This window comes from Cyrtonyx montezumae, unplaced genomic scaffold, assembly GCF_038088225.1.
Source record: "Cyrtonyx montezumae isolate F1298 unplaced genomic scaffold, pur_monq_1.0 scaffold_23, whole genome shotgun sequence".
NCBI lineage: Eukaryota > Metazoa > Chordata > Aves > Galliformes > Odontophoridae > Cyrtonyx > Cyrtonyx montezumae.
The window spans coordinates 3,418,969-3,444,421 of record NW_027071970.1 but is presented as its reverse complement, the minus strand read 5'-3'; the positions used below and the strand labels follow the sequence as shown (position 1 = coordinate 3,444,421).

General features: G+C 42.9%; 2 protein-coding genes across 3 annotated transcripts in view; both read left to right on the top strand.

Annotated features, from left to right (window-relative positions):
• Positions 1 to 4,458, top strand: part of GCN1 (GCN1 activator of EIF2AK4) — a 37,753-nt gene extending 33,295 nt beyond the window's left edge. For both annotated transcript variants that reach the window (XM_065738837.1, XM_065738838.1), the window contains 5 exons: positions 109 to 205; positions 1,089 to 1,237; positions 1,848 to 1,952; positions 3,187 to 3,405; positions 3,778 to 4,458. In XM_065738837.1, coding sequence (XP_065594909.1) covers positions 109 to 205; positions 1,089 to 1,237; positions 1,848 to 1,952; positions 3,187 to 3,405; positions 3,778 to 3,903 — 696 coding nt within the window. In that variant the 3' untranslated portion in view covers positions 3,904 to 4,458. The remainder of the gene's footprint in view (positions 1 to 108; positions 206 to 1,088; positions 1,238 to 1,847; positions 1,953 to 3,186; positions 3,406 to 3,777) is intronic.
• A 4,919-nt stretch (positions 4,459 to 9,377) lies between these two features.
• Positions 9,378 to 23,636, top strand: RAB35 (RAB35, member RAS oncogene family). The gene is made up of 6 exons (XM_065738836.1): positions 9,378 to 9,484; positions 13,232 to 13,282; positions 13,973 to 14,096; positions 20,940 to 21,064; positions 21,159 to 21,283; positions 21,819 to 23,636. Exons 1-6 carry the CDS (start codon positions 9,433 to 9,435, stop codon positions 21,945 to 21,947), a joined length of 606 nt encoding a protein of 201 aa, XP_065594908.1. The 5' UTR covers positions 9,378 to 9,432; the 3' UTR covers positions 21,948 to 23,636.
• Positions 23,637 to 25,453: the final 1,817 nt, after the last annotated feature.

The following is a 25,453-nucleotide window of genomic DNA, read 5'->3' as shown; positions in this document are numbered from 1 at the left end:
CCTCTTTTTATTTCAAATCAGTTTCTGTCACTTGTTCGAAACTTTCTACTTGTCTCTGATGTGGATTGAGCTCAGCCAGTGTTCCTCTTTCCTTCCTTTCCTCATCAGGATGCCACCCGCATGGCTTCAGCTGGCTGCTTAGCGGAACTGTGTGCATTTCTGTCCGAAGAGGAGCTCAATACTGTTCTCCACCAGCACTTACTGGGTAGGTGAAGCTCCTGTGACTACAACTAAGTCTGAAAAGCAAGGGAAAGTACATTCTTGCCCAGTAATTTATGAAAACTTTGTTCAGGTTCCTTCTCTTAATTTTAAACCCAAACCTCTAGATTTCCTTGTACTTTTCTTTGCTTATGGCTGCTCTTTTTTACACTCTGGTACATCGTCGAGCACAAGGTAACAATTATAACTTGGGTTTCTCATATTTTTTTTCTGGATTTGTTTTCAAGTGAGTTGATGCAAGTACCAGCATGGCTGAGCAGTTCCTCAGTGCTGATGCTCAGAGGATGGGAGGTGACAGTATGTTCAGGCAGGATGAGGGAGAGGGCTGTTCCACTTTATTTGATGACACTGTGATCACAGATTGCCTATGGCTATTGCAGACCACATCCATTGGCTTCACATGCTTTTGGAGAATTAACTGATTTGCCTGTTAGTTAGACAGAAGCATGAATTTTGTAGGAACTTGTAGAGGTTGGGAATGTTATAGTGCTTTATGGAATTAAAAAGGGAATCTACTAGCTGGTTTCGAGTTACAGATTACTTTTACAATTTTATTGGTGCCAAAGCTTATGTAATTGCAACAGCAAGCTTCTTCATGCACCAAGTGATTGGATGTGATTACAGGTGATTATCATCAGAAAAAACCCAGTTCAGTGATAGAAAGTCAGTGTGCTGGGTTTTGATTTCTGCCCAGAGTGTGTTCCTCTCTGACAGAGGTGTTGTGTTGTGGCACAGTTTATATGGCTTCTTTGGGAGGAGTGGGAAGAGGAAGATGCTGCTTTTATAGAAGTGAGTTGTCAAACTGACAAATGCTTTCTCAGATGGATACAGGTAGCATTTCTTAGAGGTAGTTCTTTTGCCTTTTCTAGCAGACATCTCTGGAATTGACTGGATGGTGAGACACGGACGAAGCCTGGCCCTCTCAGTGGCTGTGAATGTTGCTCCTCATAGGCTGTGTTCCCCCAAGTACTATAACAGTGTTCTGGAGATGATCCTCAGCAATGCCACTGCTGACAGGGTAAGTGCTTCCTGAGAATGGGCAAATTCTGTTCAAGTGCTTCTGGGAGTAGTTTCAAAAGGCACACAGGTTCACAGTGTTACAAAAAGTAAAAAAAAAAAAACAGTATAAAAACGTAATCTGAATGTTCTCCCTTAACTAGATGCAATTTTATTGTGAAATTGCATAATTGTTCTGATTCTTTGATTCCTGCTGTCTCTGTCAAGATGAAGATTATTTAATCTTCAGCTGTAGAGTAACTTTCACTGGGGGTAAATTCCACTTGTGTTCTCCTTCACAGGCTGGGTTTACAAGACAAGCAAATACTTCAATGTAGAAGAAGACTTTAAAAACAGAGTTGAATGAGTAATGTAGTGTAGGGAACGTGTGGGTTATGTGGGGCCTGCCATGGTGTTCCACGTGGCTCACAGTCACGTGGTGATTTTTTCATCCTATTTATCCAACAACATTATATTGTTTTCATGCATTGTGTGCTGCAGTTCTTTGAAGGATATGTTTTAGCCTTTTGCAAAAGCTCACCATTCCACGTGGCTGTGGGCCTAGCTAGAAAGGCTGTTGAACTCAACTGTAATAACATCAATAATACCAAATTTTTGTTTTTACATTGAAGATACCCATTGCAGTTAGTGGAATCAGAGGGATGGGCTTTCTTATGAAATACCACATGGAAGAAGGAGGGAACCTGCCTCCAAAACTTTCCATCCTCTTTATTAAGGTAAGAATTTTTGTGCTACCTGGTCTTGTTCTCCTCTGATCTTAACCACTGTAATACAGTTTTTCTTTCAGCTAATTCATGGTTAGTTTTCTTTGTAAAATTATTATATTGTAACCTGACATGAAAGCTGAAACCTCAGTTGCCTTATTTTGGGAAGCTGTAAATCCCTTGATAGTTGGAAATATCTAGATAAGTCTTTTTTTATTATTATTCTTAAGTAGGCAGAATAATTTTACAGGCCTACTTTGCAGTTGTGAACACAGTACCTGCATCTCTGTTGTAATGTGGAATTTTGACTTGTTCTTTGGTAAACTTTGATTCAACGTGAATAATTATTTTCCTTTGCAGAAACAATGGCTGATAGATTGGAAGAAAAGCATGGGGGGGCAGATGTCAGTTTGTTTTTCAACTCTGATAAAGATCGAAGGGGCTTCATTAGAAAGTTGTTAAGATACCAACTCCTTACCTTCCCTGGTTTTGCATCAGTACTTTCTGACTTCTATATTTTTTCTTTTTTTTTTTTGAATGGGAGTAGCTCCTAGAGCCTGGAATGAAAGAGAATATTGATGTTAGTGCTTTTTCTTCTCAACTGATACCTACTTGAAAATCTACTCCAAAATTTGTTTCCTTATCTGTTGTTCTGTATTTTTTTCCCCATAGAAGTATCCCTCAGGGCAGGAAGAATCTGAATTTTGAACATGAGAGTGTTTTCAATGTCTTAGAAAAGATAAGGGACGACAGAGAGAGGAGTGAGCAGGAACGAGTGAACTGCTGCCTTTTAGTTTATGTCATCGTTGTTGTAAATGAAAATGTATTACATTTCACATTTTAGACTATATTTACTTGAAAATCTGTCATAAATGCACGTCAGCATGGAGACTCAATTTTCAAAGCAGACTTTTGGCTGTTGCTGCTGATGGGGTCTGTTACAGAGGTACTGTCAGCCTTTGCTGCAGTTAGAAGTCCCTGTCATTTCTTGATATTGTGCACTTCTGTCAACAACCATTTTTGTTTTCTTTTGAAAAAGTGTCCTGTTTTCAAGGTTTCATCCACCCTCACTGATACATAAGTTTATTCAAGCTTGTTGATGTTTTGCTCTTGTATACCTGTGAATTAAAGGCTACTTGGTTTTGTGGTTTAAGATACTTTAAATTAGGAAAGAAAAGGTAAACTTGTGCTTTCAATACCTTGTCCTCAGTATATCTAAATTTAAAACCATCTTTGTCTCTTTCAGTGTCTGCAGAACACATCCAGTGACATAAAGTTAGTTGCAGAAAAAATGATCTGGTGGGCAAATAAAAACCATCTTCCTGCACTGGATCCTCAGACAATTAAACCAATTCTCAAAGCACTTTTGGACAACACAAAAGACAAAAACACCAGTGTGAGAGCCTACAGCGACCAAGCCATTGTTAATCTTCTGAAGATGAGAACGGGTGAACAAGTGCTCGAGGTATGGGACAGAAGAAAATAGAAGCAGTGGTAGAAGGCTGTGTCACGTGGCTCTGCTTGTGTTTAAGTGATTGCCTGGAGTGTCAGGGCATGCTGGCAGTCTCTTATATGAGATAGATGGAGTGGGATAATTCCTATTTGCATTTTTAGTATATTAAGAGAGTATATTAAGGATAGATGGAATACTTCTTTGTACGTCCACATCCAGACCTCTCTTCTGAGCTGTTGTGTCTGCAGTCATTAAACCAGGTGAAGGCTTTGGGTATATTTGAAGGATGCAGATAACTGCACCTTGTAAGGCACTTAAAGTTGTTTGTGTTTTGAACGGCATGTCACGAGGAATCAATGATTTGGTGTTTTCTTCCTTCCTCAGTCTGTTTCCAGGATTCTAGATGCTGCCAGCTTGGAGCTGCTCAATGAAAGCTGCAGGAGATCCCTTAAGAAGCTGGCTGGCCAGGCTGACTCTGAGGAACAGATAGATGACACCATCCTGACGTGATGATCGAGCTCCCGACGGCACCGACCCGACCGCTGCATCAGCATTTCCACTCAGAACACCTACTTTAAATGTTTTCATTTTTGAAAATGTTAATTCTGATGGGATTTCATGAAAAGGACTCCCAGAGAGTATTTTAGTATCAAATATACCAGAATAGCCTTAATTAGACCCACAATAGCTGAAATTTGAAAATTTGGTCCCCTTTTTGAAATAGGTAATGCACATGAAACAGATAATACTAATCTATACTGATAAATTGTGGCCAATTGTGAGATGTGGCTAGAGCACATCAGGCTTAAACTCTGGTGAAATCTGTTTGTCTTCCAGGGTCTGTGCCAAAACTCCAGTATGGAAAGTACTGTTGTTTTTTCCAGAGACCCTGTGAAGCTGGAATTGTTTTTGTCTACTGCTAACTTGCTGCTTGTGACTGTTCTGAAGACTGAAAATCCCTGTAAAACACAGTATTTAAAACAGCCTTAGAAATCACAAATGCAAAGGGGGAATTAAACACAGTCTGTTTAAAGAAGGAACATTTAATAAAGGCTTTGACTTTGATCCTTCTGGTGTAAACTGTTCTTTTTACACATTCATTTGCCAACAAACAAATGCTGTGATTTACTTTCTGGACGTGCATTTATTTTTTTAGGGCATACAGTCTATAGAGTGGGTAGTGCAGTAATCTGTAAAAACCCTTTAGCAAAACTGAGGTAAGCTAGGATTTAAAAACAAGCTAGAACTGACATTTTGTGAAATTTGTAATTAACTCCTGTTCATTTCTGGAGTATTTTGAACTACAAGTAGCTTTTTGACTTGTAAAAGCTCCTCTATTTTTGTCTTCAGAGGCTTCAAAAGATATTTGGCATTTCCAACATGCAGAGTTCTTTTTGTTAATGAATTTTACTGCTGTGAGAAAGCAGTGTTTTATTTCACCTGGCCAAATAGTCACCTTGTGTTTTTTTTAATGACTCCTACCTTTTATGCTATTTGAAGGAAATAGTGAAAAGCTGTGTTGCAGAATAAAAATTGTTAAAATTAGTTTTGTATTCTACATTGAATAATATTAACAGTGAGCCCTATCTGTTTGATGAAACTACAAAGAAGAAAGCTGCACTTCAAAAACCAAAGCAGTACAATTTATAGTTTCAAATAGGGGCAATGGTGTTCCTTTGATGTAACTCTGGGTGGCTCAGCCATGATGATGGGAGGAAAAAAATGCTGCTCGCAACATTTGAATGCATAAATGCAACCACGAGGGAACACTACTAGAACCAATCTGCCAACTGCTGTGATCCCATAACTCTCTTGTGCCATCTCTTTCATCATATACACTTTTCAGAGTGTTAGAGCTCACTTCACGGCCATCAAAACCTTCCTTGCTGCTATTTGAGTCCATTCGTTTTTGTCCTGCTTCCACAGGCACTGAGAGCTGTTCTGTTGTGCAGCAGCCATGTTTCTCCAGCAATGTTCTCATCCCTGGATGAAACAAGTTTGGATTCTCTAGTGTTTTTTTTTCTTGTGGATCAGCTTTTCTGAATTCACATTGTTGCCCTCCATATTTGTTCCATTCAGATACACAGTTGCCTTGTGGTGTCCACTGCTGGCTCAGCTCTTCTGCTGTCATTTTGCAGGTTCTACACAACACGCTGCTGTCTATCTACACTAGAGTCTTGGCTGCAATAGGAGACGTTTTACAATCAGATATGAATCCAGGCTACAAAACTGTTCTTTATTTATGTCCAATCTTGTATTTTTGTCACCACTTTCCAGTTGGTCTTACTGAACCTGTAACTTAGTTAAGTGTTTCTTACTAAGTAACATTTATCTGCATTTTGAAGGTGGTTTTGAATTCTTTATTTGCCTTACAGAATACTTGCAAATCTGTTCTGCTTTCTGTTATCTACCAATTAAAAATGTATTCTCATCCCTTCATCCAGATAATTAAAGTAATAAGCTGTACCAGTCATAATTCACTGTGGAAAGCTACTTGCCTGCATACTGTTTGACAGTGAGCTATGAGTAACTACACTGAGAAGAGGACTGTTGGTGGATATCCCCCCAAGCAGCTGAATTCAGTCTGAATGACACTGCTTATGAGGCTGTAACGTGTATCCAAAGGCTGCTTCACTAAAGACACAATCTTGGGCAGCAAGAGTTTATCTGCCATCTTCTGCAGTCCTAAGTCTCAATTCTTGTCTACAAGAATTAGAGCATGAGTGGTAATAAACAAATCCATCTTTGTATTTTTGGCTTACTACCTATAAAGTTTAAACTCTGTTCACGTTGCATTGGTAATAATCAGAGTGAAAACTAAAACTGCCCTTAAGGGTTTGGCAATCCTAGAACACTGATTAATTTCACCTGTAGTGAATGAACTGTGTTCTGGGGATAACAGAGGAGCAGCAGTGAAACCACCAAATGCAAAAGTACTATGCACTATAACAGCAGTAAACAAAATTTTAAGCCATTTTATACCTGGAAAATAGGTGTGCAAAGCTCAGTGGTTGTACTGGAATAACTTCCTTGACTACTGTAGATATGAAGGAGGAAAAATGTGCAAGTTTCTCTAAAGAATGGCAGTTTGAGCACAGCCATAGATAGCTATTTTTCTCCAGGATACTGATACTGCTTAAACGTGGAAGAAAATCACAGTGAAGCAGAAGGGTTTTTTATTAGCATATTAATTTTAGTCAATTGCTACCTTTTGTAATCGAATTAAGGGTATTCTGAAGATTTGCATTTTTAACTTTGCCTAATGTGAAGTGGAAAAGCTCATTCATCTTTCCAAATAGCAACTAAATTGAGTGCTGAAATTCAGCTGTTTCCAACAGGGAGGAGTAAAAGATAGGAACTCGTTTGCACTGATTGAGAATATGCTGATTTTTCAATTACAGCAAAAACACAGAATTTGGATTTTGATAGCTACTTTTCACTAAACTATTCATATACCACAGTACAATACATCAGAGCTAAAATACCCATAATTTTTTTGCCCCAACATGAGAGATGATAAATTGATTGTGCCAACTTAGAGACTAAGGAATTCATTTTTCTCTCACTTCAAATGTCTTGAAAATACTAGTTGTCAGTGTAAGATCATTTTTTCCCCACAAATGACTGTAATAACATCTTTGAACTGTCAAGAAGCTGTCTCTGAGTGACAGCTGAACTGTGTGCATTTCAAGATCACAAAATAGAGAGCGATGTTTTAACTTACAAGGTGTTAAAAATTTCAATGGAAAAGTGACAAAAGTGAAAACAAAATATTCAAACATTGTGATTTTTTTTAAAGATAAGTCACCCAGTTGCACGCAGTCTTTTACTTGGCAAAATGACCCCATCTTATGCTTTCTACGTGGGGTTTCATAAGCTTACAAGTAAAGGTAATAGGAGACACTGACTTAAGGTATGAGTTGGTGGTTTGCCTGATAGATTCAAGGGGCCTCTCCTATACAGGGTGATGTGGGGTAAATAACTCCCAAGGATGGTACTCCACAAAGAAATAGTATAGGGGATGGTATATTTTAAGTAGTTCTATATAAACAGTATACAAATAATACAAAAAAGAAGATGGCTCACCTTCAGGATGACGAGGCTTGCAGGAGAGATCTCCAAGAAGAGATCCTTCCCTGGTGGTGGTCAGCCCTTAAATGGGGTTTGGGAGAGGTGCAGCCAGGCTCCACCCCTTCCAATCACACAGGTATATCACCTTCACCTGTGGCCCCATGGCTGACTGGTGCTCACCCCAGGTGACCAATCAGTGGTTCAGGCCGTGATTCAGCAGTTCCCATACAGTGGATGTGTTGGGTTGATGGGCTGCCAAAATGCTGCATTGTGATGTAAGATAGACAGGAGATGTTGCCATAGACCCCTTTTCCAACAGTGTTTCTGTGAGTATTGATCTGCAGAACTGCACATGCATGTGTCTGGTAGCACTCCAGCATGGGTGCGATGTTCTACATTTGTGAATGGCTAAGTCCTTGGCATAGGAATGTGAGATGGAGGTCATCCAAACGGATTTCAGGATAAGGAGGATGTGATAGGGCTGAGCTTTGAAGGCCAGAACACTCTTCTGAAGGTTAAGATCAAGGAATGTTTATAACTGAAAACACAGTTGCATTTTCAGTCAGAAGTATTTAGAAGATGCTAAACTATTCTTCACCCTAGACATGCTACTTTAGCTATACTATTTTGTTTTCAGATGAGTTGCGCATAAATAGCAAAAATGTAACAGCAGAATCACACCAGAGTATCCTATGTAGAAGCAATAATTCTAGAACTGACTAGAAACAATTGCCTTAAAAATATTATTATGTCTCCTAATCAAACCCTACTGTATAAACCCAGAGGAAAGAACTTGTAGCTTTTTAGTCAATATTAAGGAGAATGCAGTACCACGAGCAGAAGTCTGTCTTTCAGTAAGGAATGCTCACAGCTCAACTTTGTAACTGAGAGGTCAGTGAGCCTACAGTCCTGCTCAAAGCACCTGACTGCGGTGGGCTGGGGCTCCTCCAACACCCTCACAACGTTCAGCAGTGCCATTTGAAGCAGTGCTGTTCTGCTGATGTCTATCAGAGATGCTTTAGTGCCACCAAAAGTTTCTCACTGCATGTGCATCCTAAATGCCTACATAGGCTCAGCTAATGGTAGTTTGTGTTCTTCTGAGCTGATACAGCTCTTGCTTGGAGGACCAATGCATGTTAATGAGACACCTCTGTAAAGTGGGTGTTTCTAATCTTACCCATACTTCAATCAAATAATGTCATTATTTTGGTTTGTCCCTGTGCTAAACGCAAATTGGTAAGTATTGTGAAGCAGGAAGCGTGCTGTCTTGTGTTACTGAGGTATTTACACCAAAACACAGCACCGCTACGGAGTCCAAACACCAACACGAAGAAATGCTTCTGTAGAAAAGTCATCGCAGAGAAAACATCACATCCCTTGTTCTCTTGACCTCGTGCTGTCCGTACGGTCAGCATCAACATAACTGACACTGAGAAATAAGCAATGCTCCTCAGACAACTGTGAAAGCGTAGTTTGAAACTCAAGTGGGTTTGGGACAGTGCAGTGCTGAGCCGGGGCTCTTCCTTACGCCAAACACGAGTAGAACTCTGGATTAAATCCTCGGGAATCTAACCCCAGGCTGAAGATGCCGACAGGTCTGCCCGTTCCCAATCGCTCCGCCGTGAACCTCCTCACCAGCAGAGCTGGGCGCGGAACCCGTCACCCGAGGTATCATGGCGACCTGAGGCGCACAAGTACCGCCTCACCCAGCATAGGGAAACCGCGCATGCGCAGCGCAGAGCCGCGTTGGGCGGGCTGCGCGCACGCGCCGGAAGGAGAGGCGTTGCGCGTGCGCGGCGGCGTGCCGGCGCAGCTGGAGACCTACGGCGGTGCGTATGCGCATGCGCGGCGGTGCCGCTGTCAGTTCCGGCTGTTTGTTCGGGAAGTGGATCCGGGCCCGCCGCCGTCCCCTCCCCCTCCTCCCTCCCTCCCTCCCTCCCGCCCGCCGCGCTCCCGCCGTTCCCGGCCATGGCCCGGGATTACGACCACCTCTTCAAGCTGCTCATCATCGGCGACAGCGGTGAGGGATTGCGGTCCGCCCCGCCCCGACCATTAGGCAGTGAGGGGCGGGGGCTGCGCGGCGCGGCGGGGCCTGAGGGGGGCGGCGGGGCCGGGCTGGGCCCGGCGGGGTGGGGGTGGAGGGGGTGGGAGGGGGTTGCGGCTGTGCCACCCGTGTGGGGACCGCGGGCGGGCGTGGGCTTCCGCAGCGCCGTGGGGCTGCGGGATGCTGTGGTGAGCAGCCTGGCCACGGCCAAGTGTGGGTGACATCGGCTGTGCCAGCATCGGTATGCGGGGTTGCTGAGTGGTCCCCGCCGGGTTGGGAGGGAGTTCCCTGCCGGAGTGGACGAGGTAGAGGCATCACGGCTCCTGCTCCCGGTGCTGCAATCGCTGCTTTCTCTCAGATATTAATTCTTGGTTATTAACCAGATCGTCCCTTGGGACTGCCTGGAATCTCAGTTGTGGAGTTTGACACTTCTTTCACCTCAATGAGCTCGTAGCGTTCCTAGTCCTGGTACCGTGTGCAAATGCCTAGAAGAGCTACGGAGAAGGGATCGTTATGTGCCTTGGAAATAAACCACTGAATGCTTCTACAGCAATTTCAGAAACTTCTGGAGGGCCAGCAGTGAGCTCAGGTTGTGCGCTGTGCTTTGTGCTAGGGACGTGGGGCTGGAAGATCTCGCCCTCGGTCCCATTCAGCACTGGTAACCCTCCAGCAGCTCACAGTTACATTTCCATAAACTGGAGTAGATGGTATCCACCCTCTTCTTTTAAGAGAGGTGTGGTCCATAAGGCAGCAGGTCCCAGCATGCAGCGATGCTCGCTCTTGGCAGTTGTCACCTCCAGAAGCTTTTACTGTATGTAAAAAATATTCTATTCTATGCTAAACTGTCTGCAAGAAGGGAAAGGCTGTTTTCTGAGAAAGGAATAGGAAGAAAGTGTGAGAGCTTCAGAACAGCTTAAAACCCTAGGCCCTTCTGGGAGCCTGTGGATTATTAAAACCAAATGCTGCATTCTGAGTGAAGCAGTAATGCTTCTGCTTGCTGATGAGTGCCAAACTGTTCAGGCAAGATAAACAGGATGGTGAAAACTCTGAGGAAGGCTTCTCCTTGTCTTGAACAATTAAATGAAATGTCTTTGCTGAGTCGTGCTGAGCAAAGTCTCTGTGTTGCATCCAGGGAGGAAAGAAAGTGTTGTGAGAATTGTCTGATTGCATGTGGTTCTCTGTTGCTGTAATTAAATCCCACTGAGTAGTTTCAATATTGATTTTCTTTCTTTTTCTTTTTGCTTACCACAACAGTAAGGCTTTGTCCCTGCTTCCACACGTTAGTCTGTTTGCCTTGTTTGTTGGTGTTTAGAAAGGCCTTGTAATGGAAAGCAGACTGATACTGGGTGAATGATAATGTTTCATCCACTTCCCTCTGTAAGCAAATTTGTCAAGGGTAGTAGGTTTGTGTGTTTTTAGAGCAGGTCATCTTGAGAAGCTGCTGTTAATCTCAGTTGTTCCGAATGTTTAAAATAATACGGATGATCTGGGCTTTGTGTGTGTTACTTCAATTCATTTGTGCAATTTTAATTCGCTGTTCAGTAACATTCAGGTTTTAGAAACTGATACAGCACAGAAATTTGCTTTTAATTTTGTTTTTGCCAAGTCAATAGGCCCATTCTTGTTTTGTTTCATTTTACTGTCTCCAACAAGCCAGGAGCCCTCTTATCCTTCTCTGTTCAGATCTTCAAATAACTTTGTGTAGGAAGCAGAGTATGAAGAAGAGTGTGGTTTCTCAGCACTGGCAGCGTGCGGGTCAGACGTGGTGTGAGATCGTTGTCATCTGGAGCATGTGGAACTTGCTGAGCTCGGGAGGTTTCTCTTCTCTGGAAGCCAGCTGAGTGCTGTGCATGAGCGTGAGTCCACGCGGTGCTGCATGGGCTGACAGAGTAGTGGTCATGTGCAGCCATGCAGCTCTGCAGCATAGCTTGGGGCTGGCCAGCTTCTTAACAAGGTGGTGTGGTCTGACGTGTCTGTGGGTTCCAGCACATATTTCTTTTCATTAGGCTGGAGGCGAAGGCGGTTTGATCAGAAAGCAGGGTACTTGCTGAAGACATTTCTTTTTCTTTCCTTTTTAAGCTGACTGGTGCTTTGCATGGTCTTAGCTCTTCCTAAATAACCAGTGCATTGTTACAGTTTGGGAAGTGCTCTGAGATGTATATTCAGTATATACCCACTATGTCTGTGTCCTTTTTAATTTTTTTTCCCTCCTCCTTAACGAGAACTGAATATTCCTTTCTCTGAATGTGTAAACTTTTTGCAGATAATACTGGTATAATACTGATTTTTCAAGGATTTTGTTTTATTATTATTTTTTTTTTTGATAGCTATCCTCAGATGTGAACGGCCAAGAAGTATTCATAGAAGCATAGAATAGTTTGGTTGGAAGGGACCTTTGAGATCATGTAGTTCCAACCCACTGCTATGTGCAGGGACACCTCCAAGTGATCAGGTTGCTCACAGCCCCAGCCAGCCTGGCCTTGAATGCTTCCAGGGAGGGGGCATCCACAGCTTCTCTGAGCAACCTGTTCCAGTGTCTCCTCACCCTTGTATTCTATATATAGAATATATATATGTCTCCTCACCCTTACATTCTATATATGTACGTATATATAGATGTAGAAGTTCTATATAGCCTTTACATCTGCCTTTAGAACACTACTGTTAGGAAGAACTTGGAAGTTATAGATCATCAAAATAGTTAGCTTAAATAACTTCTACCTGAAAAGATCCAATAGATAATCTCCCTGGTGAACTTCAATTTCCTCTTCATGCTGTAGCAGTTGTTTTTTCGAGGGGGGAGGAAGGTGGAAGGGACAGCAACAGAAGAGTTGTTCTGCAGAGTTGATAACTTTGAGGCATTCTGATTCCCAGATTCTCTTGGCTGAGTGTAACAAATGTCTTGTGATTCTTGTTTCTAGAATGGTGAGAAATGTTTCCATGCAATAGGGTGTAATTAAGGTGCAAGCAAGTTTAAGGAGAGCATGGATGATGCTCAAAGCACAGAGCATTTTGGCAAAAGGTACAACTTCAGAAAGGTTTGTGTCACTCCTCTTAGATAGAGAACAAGCCTTTTTTGGATGCTCCAAAGCAAACAGCTCCTCTGTTTGGCTCAGGTTTCAGTTAAACTGTGGCCACGATATCATAAGCTTTATAGTACCAAACCCTGGTCTGATTATTTAAGTAGTCCAAATTCCACTGCTGTTCAGCACAACACAGATGAATGGGAGGTAGGCAGCTATGCAAGCCTGATGTGCAAGTGGAATTCAGCAGAGGAGTTTAGTGTTCTGAGCACTTGTTAATTAGCAGGACGTCCTCATTTTTGGATCTTTCCTGAGCAAATGTAAGCCTATGGATCAGATAATTGCATTTGGTCATTAGACTCTTGAGACCTCTTCAGGCTGTGGTCTTCGACTCGTTCTGAAAATACTGTTTTGAGCTTGCTGAGGTCTGGAGAAATGAGGGGACACAAAACTGGTAACATCCCTGTGCTGCAACGGGAAGGATGCCATGTCTTGGAGTAACTGCAGCGTGCCACTTAACACCTGATCAGATCTTCAGGAACAGTTTTGAGGTGGCTGCTCAAGGGGGATGGGGATGGTGCTAAGGTATCTGCTGAGAAAAGATTCTGCTTAAAAAAATAGTGAATGGTTAAAATACTGTAGGTTACCTGACATCCAGGATGACTGCACTGAAAGTTCTTGATGTCTTTGTTTGTCATAGGTGTGGGCAAGAGCAGCTTGCTGTTGCGTTTTGCAGATAACACATTCTCAGGTGAGTATCTTGTTGACTTCGCTGAGTGAAATGGTCAAGGTCTGCTCCAGTGCTCCTGGTTGGCAAGGAGCTGTTGTGTTGTATTTGCATGCTGGTAGCTGTATACGCTGTTTCTAGCTCTGCTTCTTTTGCTGCATGCCTGTATAAGCCATCCTGTTTGATCTTCTCTCATCACTGAAAGTACCACAGTATTTAAATACTGACTTGGTTCCAGAAATAGCTTGGGTGTTTTAGCTTAATCAGTGCTCTGTGCAGACTTCCCATTGGCCCTTTGGGATTTAGGCTGATTGAATATTGTAGCTCAGTCACTTACATTTGTGACATAACTAATTTATTGGGAGGAAACTCTTAGAACAGACTGCATTAAAGTAAGCAATTGCATTAGCATTTGAGGAGAAGCTTTGTCTCTGAATTTTTACACAAAGAATACTTGCATAGTTACTTAAGATATTTGGGCCACCAATAGAACCTTGACCACCAATAGAAGAGTAATTTTTTGATGCTTAAAATTTTTTAGGATGGCATGGGAGATGTGGCTTTTTGGCTAGAAAAAAATCTGTTAGCTGTGGATAAAAATGTAGAGATCAGCATAACCTGAGAGAGCATTTTAAACGATGAGCAGGTGGGGTCAGAAGTGTGTTTTGAGATACACAAAATAAATGAGACTTTTGGCCTCACTTACCCTTTCAGGCAGCTACATTACCACGATTGGAGTGGATTTTAAAATCCGGACGGTTGAGATCAATGGAGAGAAAGTGAAGCTACAGATCTGGGACACAGCTGGACAGGAGCGCTTCCGAACTATTACATCGACGTGAGTGTAGCTGTGACTTACAGCTCTGTGTATGGAACTTGCAGTTGAGATGTTTTAGTGTTGCAGTTGATCAGATAATGGCTGCTTTGCTGTCTGTAGTGGGACTTCTCTCAGTTGGTTTAGAGCAGATGGGGTGGTGTCACTCTGGGTAAGTTTGAAACTGAGATTTCAAATTCCTTCAACATTCTGTGTGTTTCCATTATGGCTTTGTCTTACTCCTCTGCTTCTAGTTTTCCAAGCAGAGTTATTTCACTGTTTTGCATATACTAGGAAACTTATCTTGAAAGCCTGCCCAGGAAGATCATCCCCTGGTTGAACGTGCTGCAGAAGTGTGGATACAAATCCTCTGTGTTGTATTACTGAGTAGCTCTGAGGACTAAGAATGGGGTGTTCTTTTAGAACAAATGCATTTTAGAGGCTATCTTTGTGTCGAGCTCTGTGGAAGCAGACACCCACACGAAGTTAACCTTTTCCTTGGTTTGGGTTCAGTTTCATGCTCATTGTCCTTTTGAACAGCGTGTGCACAGCTTTTCCTGTTCCTGGAGAAACCACACCCAGAGCTTCAGCGGTGGGAACTAAGAGTGATGTGTGTTTGTAAATGTTGGACTGCTAGTGCCTGACTGAGGGCAGTAGGAAGAGATGTTCTTGAAAGTGCAACTTTGCTTTCCTTTGAGTATTAAAAAAAATCTTCTTGTAAGAGTCAGGTATTTCATTTCTACTTTCACGTCTGACTTCTTAGTGGCTGCATTTTGAGAGGAGGATTGTTTTTGTCTGATGTATTGCTTAAATTACTCAGACATGGAAACAGTGGGATTGCTTGCATCTATCATGCCTGAACAGCTAGAAATGGCAAAATTGGATATGTGTGCCCCGCCCCTTCCCTCTGCACTTCTGTACAGATACTACTGGATTACTTCCATTGTTTCCTAAATGTTTAGCTTGAAAAAACTCTGCTACCTCTGGGAGGGTTCCTGTGTGTGACATCACTTCTTCTTTCAGTGCTGCAGCCAGCCTGGGGCAGGAAGCAGCGAGGGGAGGGCGGTGAAGCTGTACTGCAGCTCCTATCAGCTGTCCATGCAGGACAAGCCGTGCCCCAATTAGTGCTGAGTCAGCAGAGGGCCTTCCTGTTTTCAGATTCCCTGACACAATTCAGAGCTGTGTTAATGAGTGTTGGTTCATGGGGCTAAGGGGCTGATGCCAGCTCGTTTAAAAAGCCATGGTATCCGGCACTGAATGGGGAATACCAGGAAAAGAGGCTTCCTTTTGTGAGCAGGAATAGCTGCAGGTCAGACTTTGCCTAGTATTTTATGGAATTTTTTTCTTCAGTTGCAGTAGAAATTGGACAAGCTGAAGTGATTGGAGGCACTTGTGCCATGATCTGTTTGAACTCAGTTCTTCCTTTATTTTGCACTGCCTTTTACCAGAGCAGGTACAAATCGTTCTCTTGAGGAAGTGAAGGCTGCAGCTCTCCTGCCCGAATGCTGGTAAAGCAGCTCCAGAATCTTGCCTGTCCAGGAAGAAAGATTTGAACTTTGTGCAACTGTAAGCACAGAAGTTCCTCTGTCCAAGTGCTCTTATGCTGTTGAGGATAACAGTTTGAAAATGCTGATTACGTTATCGTGTTTCCCTTGCTGCTGGGTGGGCTGCTGTGACTGCATAGCATTCCCTGGGATTTTTTCAGAGGCACTCTTGACCTATATGTACTGTTTTCACAGGTGATACATTACAAGATTCTGATTTTGGAAAGAGTTTCCTCTCTCTCTGTTCGTTGGCAAAGTAATACAGTAACTGATTTGCTTAGGCCAAACTGAGCCCCAAGCAAATAGAGTTATGATGTTAGTATTTATGAAAGGGCTTGGCTGACCACATCATGGGTGGGGTGCAGGCAGGCTGTCAACAGAGTGATGTAGAGTCTTTGTTACAATGACTGTTTGGATTGAGGTTAAGAATATCAGATGTGTTCCTTCAGTGTTACTGCAGGCTGGAAGTGCCTTTACAGTTACATGTTGAGATTTCTATTGAGCCAAGAGGCAAGCAAGACAGAAATTAAGAGTCCACGTGGTAATAGTAATAAGTTGGAAGTGCTGCAGTTTAGACCCAGGATTGCAAAGTGGCTGAGATAGTAGAAAGTTAATAGTAAAGAAGCTGGAAAACATATTGTTTCAATTGTATTGTAAAGTGCAGAAACTGAAGAACAGAGTAAAAGTGTTAAGGGATAGAAATGACATAGAAATAGATGGAGAGATCCTACAGAAATGGAGGAAAAATCAAACTTAAATCAGAATTTCAGACTGAAAATTATAAAAGATAGCCACTATTTTTACTGCTTATTAAATGTGAGAGAACTGGGACAGCTACTTTGTAGTGGAAGGAGAGGACAAGTATGGATTTGGTTGGTGTGTAATTTCATCCCAACTATACATTTGATTTAAATTCACCAGAGGTGTAGCATGCCATCTCTTTGTTGTATTAGCAGAAATACTTAAGGTGTATGAACAGCTAGGTTCTGTACTTGATTTGCAGTTGGACTGCTCTTGTTCTGCTTCAGGACTCTGGTTTTACGATTCAAGTTTTGCATAATAGTTATCAGATGTTAGCAGATAAACTTTGTCCCATGCATTCACAAGGAATGGCATGTTCACGATAGGGATGGTTGAATTGATATGTGCTGTAAGCCAGACATGGTGACCAAAAGGCAGTCAAACAGGCCTCTGACAACACATGTGCTTCCAGGACATCCCCCCAAAAAGATGAATATGGAAATTGATAATTAAAATACTCCGCAATCGGTTAGAGTCCTAGAGGAACGAAAAACGAGGAATTGTATACAACAAACAAGTGAAATACAAAGATGCTGTATTAAATCACTGACTTATCTTTCAAGTTGGTCAGCTGTAGTTATTGTTCATTTATTTCCCTTCATAAAATGAGTTACTACATCTCCAGATGCTAATCTTTGGAAGCTTTTACTGGAGGAAATTTGAGAGGTTTCTTACTGGTATCTTGAGGTAGAGAATGCACCAACAGATGTCAAGGTGCTCCCTTGTGTTTAGAAAGGTGATCTTTGAGGACATGAGAAGGGAGTGCAGATGGCTGAAGGATGTTATCAGTTTGATGAACCAGTTCTAAAAATGTTCTGATTTAAGTCAGCTGTATTAGTAGGTAATGTTTTAAGGCACTTTTTTACAATTCTGTAGGTAAAAGAAGCTGCTTGGGTACTTCTGGTGCTTATTTCAACCTAAATGCTGTCATCCTTAGTCATTTTCCACACCAAAGCTGTATTTAAAGCCCCTGGATCTAGGTGTGTTTTCCAACTGCATGGAAGGTAGTTGTGTACTACCGAGCATCCAACTGCACAGACGTGTGGAAATAGCTTAGGTCTGTCAGCAAAACGGAGTAATATCTTGGGAATATAACTTTATTTGCTGTATTTTCTTAACATATTTGTCACTGGGAGTGGTAGCAGATACTGACTCTTGTAGGGTCTGGCAGAGTGCAGCTGCCTTGCAGAGGAAAGCTAGCATCAGTCATTCAGTCCTTCAATGCAATTCTGAAACTGAGAGCTTCGTTTCTCTTTTGCTGTCACTCTTACAGTATTCATCTTCCATGAGATGTGGATGGGAAGAAGCTGTGGCATTCTTTCTCCAGTGCCAAAACCTGAACTACCTCTTGGTTGCCAAAAGACAGAACCTACACGTACTTATCCATGAATCCTGCAAGCCCCATCTGTTCTTTACTTGCCAATGCCCACAACTTCTTATAAAAGCAATTCTGCACTGCATCATTCTGAAATTTGAAGTATGGAGAAGGATAAACCAGATTTTGTCTTTTTTAGTACTGTCCTGCTCTTGGGTTTGGGGCATCTTTGCTGTACTCGCTAAGCCTAAAATGTTTTCTGGGACCCAAGGCTGTATCTAATAAATGAGAGAAAATGTCATGGCTAGCTTTTTTAATCAAAAACAAACAAACCAACAAACAAAAAAAAACCTGAAAAAACTGAACTGTGTATTTTTAAGGCTTAGGAGTTAGGGAATAAAAGGTAGTCATAGTCTTATCTCTTGAGCTGCTAAAAGGTGATGTCAGCCAATGGAGAAAATGACATTTTAGTGTAAATGAGGGGTTGGCAACCTTTCTAGAAAGATGTGCCAGACAAGTCTCTCTTCCAAAAATAGAAGCAATGTATGCTGATAGGAACTCAGCAGGAGTCAGGGGTTACTGTCTTGCACAAAGGAAGATATTTCTTATGAGGTGGCTGGTGATATTAGCTTTGTGGCAGGAGATCCCAGTTCCTGCAGAGTTTTGAATGTCACAGTGGTCTGTGCTTCATGGCCCAGCCCACAGCTCTCTTCTTTAGAAGCAAACAACTGTGCTGACAACGTGTCAGGAGAGGGACCTATGTGTGCAGGGTGCATGTTATCCTACTCCCCAGCACCATATGTTTTTGCTTAGAAGAAAACCCGGATGCGTGGGCAAGGTAGGAGCTGCAGGATGCTCCCTCCATTGGGTCTCTGGTCTGGGTGGTGGAGATACAGGGCATGGGTTTGTGGTGTGCCCAGCAGAACGAAGCAGCTCTGCGTAGGTGTAACTGAACCATTGCTTTTTCTCTAAAGGCTGTGTTGTCTTTGTAAGCATGATGCTGCTCAGTGTTGGAGAGGAAGTGGTAGGCTGGCCTGAGAGGTGCTGAATTAAAAGACTATGAAGGGATAGGGGTGAGCTTGCAGTTCAGAAATGTGTTTTGATAGGATCAAGAGTCTTTCCCTTTTCTGATGCTATCACATAGAACAGTACCATCAGGAAAAGGTTTTGCAATGCGTGAATTCAGGCTGTGGAATATTTTCCTCTGAGGGATATAAACTTGTAACTAGGTAAACCACAAGTGCAGTGCTGTAACAAGTTTTCAAGCATTAGAGGAACAGATTGAGAATGAGTTGGAATGTGTGGCAGTGCAGGGTCTCATAAATAATCTCACCTGAGTTCTTGCCAAGGAGCATGGATGTGCACACACAGATTTCTGGTAAAGCATGGCATGGGAGGTGCATTTGGCTGTCTTCTGAAAGCACCCAGGGGAGCAAAAGGAGTGGGTTCTGCTACTCCTGTAGTGTGTGCATTTCATTACAGAGAAGTGTTGATGTGCCATGACTATAACTGCAAAGACTTTAGGAGGTGAAAATAGCTGGGGGGGAAAGGGAGGGGTGCACTCTGTGATATATGCCCATCTTTGAGAAGTCTTCGTTGATGTTTTACAGAGGCAGGTGGGGTGGCCTCACCATCCATTCTTTAACAGAAGACAGTGGTAGCACATTTGGATTAGATTAAACAGTTTTGAATTTCAAAACAATGTTTGCTGAGTTGGAAGGAATTATCAGAACCAGAGTGGTCACAGTATAAGTCTAAAATGCAGCCGAAGTGAGACTGCTGCAGTAAGTGCTTGTGGTATAATAACTAGCTCTAGAAGCAGTGTCACAATTTAAGGGAAATTCCTCATCTTGGTATGCTTTTGTTTCATTAAAGATCTTGAATATTATCAGAAGAAAGGAGGTGAATGAGGAAGAAATAAAGCTACTTGAGATAGAAAGCTGGATACTGGTGAAGGCCTTGCTGTCAGCTGTTTCAGTTACTTTTTTTTGGTCAAAGCTGCAAACCTACAGTGAAGAAAGTACCTGAGAACATGGCTGAAAACTGAGGAGGTGCAGCTTGCTTTCTATAGATTGTTGTGTGCATGCTGCCTGCCTCCAGTAGTTTTGTGAAGGTGGTAACACTGGAACTTGAATTTGTTTTCTTTTTGTATCATTATTACTTATTTCTTAAAGATGCTGATTGCCCAAGACGAATAGGAATAAACTAAAGCAAAGCTTATTTTTAATGGCTGGAGGTAGCAGAACGCACTGAATGTGCATATGGAGTAGATCTGTTGTGTAGGAAGGTGTGATTGGAGCACAGTTGTTCAACAGGACAGAAATTTTTGTGAGCTCAGGAGAACTGTGACTGGGGGGGTTGAGTATATGTGGAGATTTTAATCTGGAAGTAATCTTTCATGGATAACAAAATTACTGCAGAGAGTTGATGTGGCCCATGGAGTGCTAAGGTTCACAACACAACCAGTTCTGAGGACATGCTGGGGGCACTGCTGCCTTTGGCTCACGTTGCCAGAAGGCACAATTCATCTTTGAGAGTTTTGGCAGCATGAGCAAGGGAGTCAGCAGCAGACTTCAGGCTTTGAAATCTGTTAGCATGGGCTAAATGAGCAGGGAACTCTAGATTCCACTGGAAAGGAAATGGTTGCCAGTGTGACTCCCATCTACAGGAATGGTTGTAAGGAGGATCTGGGGAACTACAGGCGTGTCAGCCTGACCTTGGTGCCAGGAAAGGTTGTGGAGCTGATCATCTTTGAGGGAGGTCACACACACCACATGTGCTGGACAGCCAGAGGATCAGGCCTAGCCAGCATGGGTTCGTGAAAAGCAGGTCCTGCTTGACCAACCTGATCTCCTTCTGTGATCAAGTGACCCAGCTGGTGGATGAGGGAAAGGCTGTTGACGTTGTCTCCCTAGACTTCAGCAAAGCCTTTGACTCTGTTTCTCACAGTATTCTCCTGCAGAAGCTGGCAGCCCTTGACTTGGACATATACACTCTTTCCTGGCTAAATATTGGTGGTAGGTGAATGGTTGGACTGGACTTGCTTAGAGGTCTTTTCCAACCTTGATGGTTCTTTGAAATGGGGGTGTTTGAGTGCCTTAACTTGGGGATTCGTTATGAACATCAACAAAGCAAAGTGCAGGAGAAAGAGCTGAGAAAGTGATCCATAACTTGAATTAACATTTGTTGTCTTTTCCTGCTCCATAGGTATTACAGAGGAACGCATGGAGTCATTGTTGTCTATGATGTAACCAGTGCAGAATCTTTTGTGAACGTGAAACGGTGGTTGCATGAAATTAATCAGAACTGTGATGATGTCTGCCGGATACTAGGTAAACCATCCATCTGAGGTTTAAGGCTTCTTTGTCAAGTCAGTCCACTGAGTAAGTACTGTGCTGACTTTTTTCTTCCTTTTTTTTCTTTTAGTGGGGAACAAGAATGATGACCCGGAGCGAAAAGTAGTAGAAACAGAAGATGCCTATAAATTTGCTGGGCAGATGGAGATCCAACTGTTTGAGACCAGCGCCAAAGAAAATATTAATGTGGAAGAGGTAATATGATATGCAGAGTATGCAGAATAATTACTTGGAGATGCTGGCTTGGGAAAAAGAAAGAATTACGTTATTTCTGTTAAGGGAGAAAGATAAAATGCTTCACTCAAATTGCATGTGAGTAGGTAGCATGACAAGAGGCATCTGACTGCATTTGGAAAAGGTTGAGAAGTGGAATGAAGACCTCGCTGCGTTTTTATTAGTTCTACAGCACTGACGTAGTTCTCAGGAAAGATGCCTCATTGAGGAGGTGCTTATAGCCAGAAGAACTGCTCAGTCTTCACTCCAGGTTTCAGTTGCCAAGCTCACCTGCTTTTATTTACTGGTCTGGGAAAGGGGATAGAAGCATTGTTGATGTAGCTTGGAAGTGACTCTGGAGGATACCAGCTATGAGCTCGGCCTGTCCTGGGAGGTTGGAAAAGATCTCTGAGCCATTACTGAAAAGTTTACAAGAGCAGACACTGTTTTTTAAGGCAACTCTCTAATGACTAGCCTGAATTCCTAGTTGGTCTGATCTTGCTTGTTTCTCTTGCAGATGTTTAATTGCATTACAGAGCTAGTTCTGCGAGCAAAGAAAGAGAACTTAGCAAAGCAGCAACAGCAGCAACAGAACGATGTGGTGAAGCTAACGAAGAACAGTAAAAGGAAGAAGCGGTGCTGCTAATGCCCTTTCCCTGCTGCAGAGACTGCTCTGACAGATCAGCCCTTCCAGCTAGACTCGGGCAGTTCCACTGGGGCAGGCTTTGGGAGGACTTTCTCAGTTTTGTGCCGTTATTTAAAGATTATTTTTTTTTTCTCCATGTTTTCTATCAAGAGGCTCTGGCACCTTACCACTTCAGTGCCAAGAAGGTATCGGATGGAATCTTGCCCCTCTCTCCTCCCCTGCTCATTCCAGTGCGCCTTGTAGACAGGAAAGGACGTTGCCTACCAAGTGGACTAATTAACCCAAGAGTTTGTATATAATGTATATTGCTTTAACCAGCCTCACCTCCCCGTTGTTGCTTTGGCTTATGCCTTCTTAATGTCAACCAATCATGGACTGCAGAGTTCACCTTTTTAATGAAATAGTACCAAGTTCTTAATTCAAGTTGGCCTCAGGCTGGCAGCAACTGCTTCCTGGGGCCTCTGGCTTCACTTCTGTTGGGCTCCAGGCTGGCAACTGGTGCCCCTGGGGCCTATGGCTTCACTTAGAGTCCCAGGCTTTTACTTGGGGCTCAGGCTTTCTTTTTCTAGGTACCGGGATTGCAGGTGTTGTTGCTGAAGCCTGGGGTTTCACTTGTCAAGCCCCTGGGCTGGCAGCTGGTGCTGCTGCTGGGGCCTTGAATTTCAGTTTGCCATGATCCAGGTTTGTGGCCGAGTCCTTGGGTTTCATCATCTTGTGCTGCAGCCCAGCTGTACCTGTGCTCTCCTTCCGTTTGTATCAAGATACCGAGAAACAAACCAGCCTGCAGAAGTGGGATTTATTTGGATAAAACCTTTTTATTCTTTTTTTTAAGGGTGAAATTAAACTCTTTTGACCTCTGCTTCTGCCACGGTCCTAAGTGAGGGTCCATTTCTTTTGAGAACAAAAATTGTGTGGTTCTGCCAAAAAAAACCAATGCCCCTTTCTCCTCATTGTCCCGTCAACAAATGGGAGATCTGAACACGAATGTGAATTGTGGTGGCAAAGCTGTGTTTTTCAATGAGAAAAGGTATGAAAATAAATCTGACCGTTCTGGATTGGTGTCTGAAAATGAAAGCTGCTGCAGGATCATTCCCAGGACTCTTCTCTTAGAAAGGAGGTCTGCTTTTTAATGTAAGGAAATGGAAAACTTGCTTGGAGGATCACTCTTGGAAACAAACTGCTCTTGCTGTGTCCAGCAATGTTTTCCTTGCCCGTGTTGGCTTTTCTGGGATAACAAGGGCTCAGTCTGTTGCCCTGGATAGATATAGATAAAGGTGGGGAGATTGTTTTTGTAACTGAAGTATTAGATTTCTGGGCTGAATGTACGTGCTCAGCACCTGAATAATTGCCTAAATAATAATCAAGAATTTTCTTTAAGCTGACGAAAAGGCATGGAAGGTAGGATTTCCTTTAAGACCTTGAAGGTGGACTTAATTTATCAGTGAGCCCGATGGGATTGCTGACCTTGGTTTGGTAGGATGTGATTCACCGATGTCCATGAGCTCTGAATCAGCCCTCCTCTCCCCTCCTCCCACTTCCCCCAGGAGAGGCTAAAATTTAGTCACTTATTTTGCCTGTATTTTTTTTTTTCAAGATTTTACGGGTTGTGGTAAGAGCCCTCATCATACAATCACATCACGATCAATCACTTTGGAGACTTTTTTTCCTTAAAAAAAAAAATGCAAACAATGAATGTGTAGACACATTTTTAATCAGTTCAGGTGCTGGGAGTACACTGCCAGCTGCCTTCACCCATGTTTTCTTCACATATCTTGTATTGGTAACCCGAGAAAAAGAATGAGTTGGGATGGCATCGCTATGTGAGCTCTGATGATGGTAAGGCTCAGGCAGCTGTGGAAAGGGGCAGCTTTAGTTGCACCAGGCATCCATTCTGTATGCTTTCTCATGTTGAATGTGGTGTATGCACAAGGAGGGAGCTCTGTCAGTCCTCAAAGCCTTCCTGTTGAGATGAAGCTGTCCTGTGACAGTTACCACTTCCAGATTAAAGGGTCCAACTGTGTTTCTTTTGGGCTCTTGTGGTAGCAAGTGTGCAGATCTGGGAAGGAGCAACTTCATGCAGGCTGAAGTAAAGAAATGTCTGAAATGACTGGAACTGATGCAATAAAATGAGGAAATGGTGCACCCAAACCTGGAGTGTTCTCTTATGTGGAAAGATTGGTTCTCTTTGAGTCCAGGTCTTTGGCTCTGCCAATCCAGGTGTCCAACTTTCTGGTGTGACATGGGGTCTTCTTCCTGATCCTGGCTGTAGAGGAGCGGTTCTATCTGCTCTTGCCACTGACTGTTCAATGGGAAGGGGTGGGGACTGCATCTCTAGTGGTGTGCTGATGTGAAGTTTCCTAAATGTTGAGCAATGGAATGTCTAACTGGTTTGCTAGGATTATTTCTGTAATGAAAGTTTCTAATTATGCTTTTTAAATAAATTTAAAAAACTAAAAATAAAGGTTACAAGCTGACAAATCTTCTTTTGAGGCTCTGTTTCCGCTGCTGCCCATCATCTGGAGGTGGAGGGTGGAGGCAAGCCAGGGCTGAGCCCTTCTGCTGCACGTGGAGGGGTTTTCTTTCTGGGAATGGGGTATTGGTGAAACAACAGTTTATGCTTTCAAACCTGTAGTTGTTATCCTTGATTTAAATGTGAATGAGAGAGGAGGTTGTAACTGCTTGACTTATTTCAGTGGGAAAGTGAGATGCTAATGATTTTGCTCATGTTTTTGGGTTGTTTTTTTTCTCTTCCATAAAAAGCATTGAGAGAGCTTGGAAAGCGTTTCAGCAGTGGCAGCATTGGTCAGAACCCAAGTTGGTTATAAAGCACCCGGAGTCTTCTTGCTTTCCCAGGGGCTCCTGAACCTGTGTGCATCTGTCCAGGAGCTGTACAGCTGCACTGTGCTTGTTGCCACTTTACACAAGCAGATCATTGAGGGCAGGTCCTCGCTCCCGGGAGGTGTTGTGAAAACACCACCAGGTGCTATGGGAAGATGGCCTGAATGCAGCTGGGGCAGGCTGGATGTGTCCCATCGCTCATTTGAGTTTTGCCTCAACTTTTTAAAGTTTGAATACCCCTTCATGTGAAGGTCCCTAAAGGATGCAGGTGGCTGGATGGTGGAGACTTGAATTTGCCTGTTTTCCTGTGCAGCAGGAGGTGTGAATGCTTCAGATGTTCTTCCTCCAGGCCTGTTCTCTGCAGAACACATGCAAGTGCTTTCTGGGTGAACTTCTTGGGGTGATGAGGTACTAAAGATGCTGCTAGGTGCGTTCAGGAAGTGAGTTTGTCCTGCAGGTGGGCAGGATAAGCAGTGACTCGAGAGCTGAGACATTATACAAACGATCTGTTTTATTCTGAAGAGAACTATTTACAAAAGAAGAGCATTTTTTCATTTTCTTTTTTACTAAAAAATATGCCTTTATAGATTTTTATAATATGCATCTTATAAAAACCATCCGTTTATTTACATGGCTGCTACATACAAAAATTACAGCACTGTGGTTTA